Raw genomic sequence first — 5,472 nt, 5'->3', positions numbered from 1 at the left:
TGAACCTGTAGCAAACCTTTGGCAACAATTGACAATTTTCCTCAAGTTTGCCACAAAGCTCATTTGCATGTGAAAATAATCAGTGGCGAATTTGCGGCAGGTTTGAACTCTCGATTTTTGTAAGGGTTGTTTGTTTGTTTTTCAAACTAAGGAATGAGTCTAATTATTTTCTGTGGTAATCTACAACATGTCTGCAGAGCCAACACAGTCTTATGACGACTCACAATAATTTGTACGAGATGGCAAAATTGTACAAGATATTGTATGAATTGGCTCATACGAAAAGGAAAGACTTTTATTCCCATAGAGACCAACTAATCAAAAAACAGAATATCAAATCGCGCTAGCCTTCTATCTAGTGCTTTATTTTAAGAAAGGAGAAAGGATTATTTCCCTTGAAATTGTAATTGCGATTAACTTAAATTAATAAAATTTACATTAAATACTTATTTTTGGGTGGATCAACTACATGCTTTATTCTTTATGATGGCTACGCATCCGAAACAAGCTAAGAACTGTGAATCCCTTTACTGATGTTTTATTTGAATTTTGAATCTATTACATACGCTCTAAACACAATCTTTTCTTTCTCCTTACATACTGCACAAAAGTTATGGGTTCGGAATTAAAATAGGAAAAATCATCAGAACACTCATTCAAAACACAAATTTTTCTTTGTTTTCAGTGCCACACAACAGAGGTAGACTGATATATCGGTTTTACTAATTATTCAGTGCCGATAGTTGCTTTTCTAAATAATAACAAACCTTATTCCTCATTACACCTCATCTGGTAATGTATACATGTATATATATATATATATATATATATATATATATATATATATATATATATATATATATACACACTACCGGTCAAAAGTTTTAAAACACTTACTCATTCTTTATTATAATTTTTTTTCTTCACATTTAGAATAATAGTAAAGTCATCAAAACTATGGAATAACATCAATGGAACTATGGGAATTATGTTGTGACTAAACAAAATCCAAAATAAATCAAAACTGTGTTATATTTTAGCATCTTCAGAGTAGTCACCCTTTGCCTAGAATTTGCAGACATGTACTCTTGACATTTTCTCAACCAACTTCTTGAGGTATCACCCTGGGATGCTTTTTAAACAGTATTGAAGGAGTTCCCATCAATGTTGGGCACTTATTGGCTGCTTTTCTTTATTATTTAGTCCAAGTCATCAATTTCAAAAACTTTTTTTTTTTTTTATTACATTTTTGTTTTATAATTAAATAAATTAATATGGTGTCACAATTATATTTTTGTCAACAAAACTAATTTCAAACATTTAAGCATACGCCTTCAGATCAAAAGATTTTTAAGATCACGAGAAACATTTCAGTCGTGTTTCAAAACTTTTGACCGGTAGTATATATATATATATATATATAAAACCCTTTATCTGGTGAATATATAGGCTATAAAAAGATAAATTTGATTAATACTTAAATATAGAGCATTGTAATGGAGCCAAGTCTCCTCTTATTTCAAAATAAAAGTCCCCCGTGTATTTTGGGCTTGTTTAAAGTTAAAGTCCCACATTTTGCACCAAATCTTCATTATATCTGATTATTATTGGGATTTTGGTTAAACAATAAACGACATCTGGGATTTTACTTATTTTGGACTCTTGTAGCCTCTATATATGTGTCCGTCATAGTAAGGAAAGACTAAATCTATTTTAAAAGTTATCTGCCTTTTCCACGACCTTAGTTATAGGTATATGCAAAATCCATTATCGGTTGACCTCTAATACACAACAGTGATTTAACTATTAAAATCATGGTTAGGTTTATGGATTGGAGCTACACTTTATATTACTATTTATATTACACGTGATATTACTGTTCATTTGGTTTGTTTATTTTTCTCTATGGCAATAAAAGTCAAACATTTTTGAGCCAACTCATACGATTTCTTACAATTTTACCATTTCTTAATCCTATTATTACGACTTCTCATAAGATCAATGTTATTCCATCTTTTCCAGCTCACAAAGCAGAAGTTGTCTCAACATCTTCTGTCCTCTTTCCCCGGAGTGTCCCGGAAAGAGTGTCAGAGTCCAGGAGCTCAACCACATTGTACGGGGCACAGTCCTCCAATCCCATTTTCCCACACATCCACCCACAGAAGCCCTTCTCCAGGTCCCTGACCGCCAGCCACCATTCTCCAAACACCCATGAGAGCTGGGTGACAGCGGCATACACCCCCATACAAACACACAACACCATGATTAGCACCGGATATAACAGGATAAGCAAAGGACACACTGTGATCTTGTGCAGGAAGGTGCGTTCTTCATTGTAAACCAGGAAGACGTTGTACCAGGTGAGCGTTCCGTAGTAAAATGACAAGATGAAGGAGAGAAAGAAGATGAATGGAGAGCAGGAAAGGCTCCAGAGGAGAACATGAGGGCCCTGGCTGACCCCTAGTGTGCAGGGTTTTTGCTTGGCTTCAGCAACCCCGTCGCACTCCGCATCTAGACGCTCTTTGGAACGCGCCATGTCTCTCAACTCTTTGTCAGTGAGGGTCATATAGATGTCTACCATTTGGCCTTTCCGTTTTCCTCGCGTGATGGTGCCAGTGAGAGTCACGAAACGGCTGTCGGGAGGTATATCCTCCTCTTCTGTGAACGACAAAGACAGATATTTGGGGTTCAATACAAGTTGAGCTCAATCGACAGCATCTGTGGCATAATGTTAATTCCCACAAAAATGTATTTAGACTAATTGAGGTTCCAGTGAAGCACTTACAATGGAATTGAATGGGGCCAATCTGTAAACATTAAAATACTCACTGTTTCAAAAGTATAGATACAAGATGTATTTTAGTTAGTTAAAATCAAGGATTTACTAGCTTTATGCCATTTACTGGTATTTTCTCAGGGGTACACCACATGACTTGGTGGACGATTTGGTGGACAAAATGTTTTTCAAATATTAATCATATTTTAAAACGCAATTGTTTCACTGCTTAAGAAATGTTAATAAAAGTTAATAAAAGACTATTCTTCACTATTCATGCCAACATTTATTTTATGAGAATTTCAGCTTTTAATGAGACTTTGATTTTGTATTTTTTCTCTTGTTGGTTACACCGCATGACAGTTTTGACTTTAAGAACTCAGAGAGCGTGCTCATAATAGTAGAGGTGTATTCAAGTACTTGTTTTGAGTGAATTGCATTTTTTCTGTGTGTGTGTGTGTGTATTTTTGAATAATTTGCTTCCATAGAAATTGGCGTCTCGTGATTGACGAGACATATAATATAACTTTATACAGATAAGCGTAATGAGTGATTTTATAACACTAAAATCATGGTTGCATGTATAATGTTTATGTCTTGTTGAAACAGTGAGTATTTTAATGTTAATGGATTAGCAAAAAACCCATTATGATGTTTCAAGTCCACATCAGCAGCCACAGAAACCCGGCCTTGTATTAAATTACACTCACTAATAACAATACCCAGAAAAATGCTTTTAGCAAGTGACTAAGCTTAGTCCATGAAACTCTAACAGAAGAATGTAAAACAATATAATAATGAACATATAACAATGCAGATAGAATAACAACATGACATAAAAGATACAGAATACTTCATCCAAGGACTATTTCTGATGGTACAGTCTTTGGTCTACTCTGATTTATAGCTTCACTGCACGTTCTCTGGTGGCATCTTCTTTTTGCAACGCTGAACATTTGATCATTCGATCTCATTACAGTCAACATATGGGCGCATGCACATTTTGTTGCACTTGTACAAACATTACACAACTGTTCATCTCTAAATATCATACAATAATACACAATAATCAAAATAATACTTTGTCTGATCCCTCGGAAATGTGTGATTGTATATGGTCCCCACAATCAAGGAGAACTAGAAGACGTGTGACAAAATACTATAACATATTGGTCAATGACAATGACGTGACGTCCAGATATTTTTTAATTATAAAGTTGTGTACACTCAAGTATTCAAGGGGCAAGATAAGTATTTTACTACCTTTTACTTTTTTAAAGTCATTAATTTAGTTTTTGCTTTTTTGTTTTGTAGAAAATGCTACAGATGTTTTTAAAAATGTGTTGAAACAACATGGACACAAACTTGACACTCATTTTTATCACCTCGGACAACCTTATTTGTAAAGGACCCAGACAGGACATGTTACCAAAGAGATGCCTCAGATAACATAAGAACAGGTTTAGTGTGTTTTCACCTTCTTCAGGTCGAGGATCAAAGGTTCCATCCACATCTGCTGAAGTTCCCTCCCCTGCATCCTCATCATCGTCCTCCAGGTCAGAGCGGTAGATGATCTCCTTCTTTTTCTTCTTCTTTTTCCTCCGTGTGGTGGTTCCCTCCTCCTCTGCTGACCTATGCAGTGTGTTTACTGGGGTTTCCTCTGTCCCAATCACTCCCTCAAACTCCATACCAGTGGTGTCTCCAGACGCCCCTTCACTCATGATGTGCCTCCTACTGATGAATGATGATGTCAGTATGATGTTGGACTGCTCAGTGCAGCCCTTAAGATGGTGGTGATGTCATCTGATGTTGTCTTTTAGTGTAGGAGAAAAATAAATATAGCTTGTGATATGTTACTTTGAACTGCATGCATTGAATGATAGCATCATCTATTGACCTGCAATAGTGCCCAGTCTCAAGTCACCACCCCATGTTTACTGTCTGCGTTTATGTACATAGATGTAATAATGCACGATGCTGAAGAACACTTACCTTGCATCAGTTGCAAATACAAATGCATGGAGAAGACGCTTTCTATTGTTCAAATGATGATTTTGCAAGTCTTCACCACGTGTTCCATTGTAGCACTCGGTTTATTATTTCCCGGACAGTGCTACACCAGAGATCGCGCGGCGCGCCCCAAAGCGTGTCCTACCCCTTTTCCTCTCCTCCTTGCCCAGCGGAATGCAATTCTTCAGCCAATCATCGGCGCGCGCGCTTCGCTCCGTACGCATGCTCGGGCTGTGGTGGGCTCTGCCTGGCAACCGGCGTTCTGCAGAAGCATGAATCTTTAAACGAGGTCCGAAAACAAACCACAAGGTGCCTGCAAAACCGATTAATCATTCATTCCTGACAATGCGAGAACATGCAAAAAATAAAAATAATAGTATTAAATACAATTAAAATACAATTAAAATTAAATAAATATATGGGTGAAAACAGGTAAAGTTGTACAACTGGTAATGTGGGACAATGAAGCATTAAAAAATATAACGGGTTCAAGCAGGGGCGTGGGAACGATCTGAAAACTGGGGGGGACACATTCTAAATCTCATCAGCCTCTCTTCACAATATCACAGTTGTAAGGAATTTTTGTTTTATTTGTTTTTGTTTTTTAGAATGTTTTATATTTTTAAAATCATTTCAAAGAAAGCATATCAACTGAACTTTTAAGAAACATCAGTATTTTTTTATGA

General features: G+C 36.2%; 1 protein-coding gene across 2 annotated transcripts; it reads right to left on the bottom strand.

Moving 5' to 3' along the window:
* Positions 1–902: 902 nt before the first annotated feature.
* Positions 903–4,934, bottom strand: LOC127426223 (transmembrane protein 169-like). 2 transcript variants are annotated; one of them, XM_051672890.1, is made up of 3 exons: positions 4,769–4,934; positions 4,254–4,589; positions 903–2,658 (listed from the first exon to the last, which is right to left on the bottom strand). In XM_051672890.1, the coding sequence occupies exons 2-3, from the start codon at positions 4,495–4,497 to the stop codon at positions 2,024–2,026; spliced, it is 879 nt and encodes a 292-aa protein (XP_051528850.1). In that variant the 5' UTR covers positions 4,498–4,589; positions 4,769–4,934; the 3' UTR covers positions 903–2,023. The 2 variants fall into 2 exon arrangements, with proteins under 2 accessions (XP_051528850.1, XP_051528851.1); XM_051672891.1 differs by having other exon boundaries at positions 4,254–4,510.
* Between the last annotated feature and the right edge of the window lie 538 nt (positions 4,935–5,472).

The sequence above is a fragment of the Myxocyprinus asiaticus genome, chromosome 35, assembly GCF_019703515.2.
Source record: "Myxocyprinus asiaticus isolate MX2 ecotype Aquarium Trade chromosome 35, UBuf_Myxa_2, whole genome shotgun sequence".
Classification (NCBI taxonomy): Eukaryota; Metazoa; Chordata; class Actinopteri; order Cypriniformes; family Catostomidae; genus Myxocyprinus; species Myxocyprinus asiaticus.
This window is presented reverse-complemented; position numbering and strand designations above follow the sequence as displayed.

What these genes read in the sequence shown, in the direction of transcription:
- LOC127426223 (XM_051672890.1), bottom strand. Translation starts at nt 4,497, where the DNA reads ATGAGTGAAGGGGCGTCTGGAGACACCACTGGTATGGAGTTTGAGGGA. An exon ending in TGATCCTCGACCTGAAGAAG is followed by an intron (nt 2,659 to 4,253) that starts GTGAAAACACAC and finishes TGTCGTTCACAG; the next exon opens with AAGAGGAGGATATACCTCCC.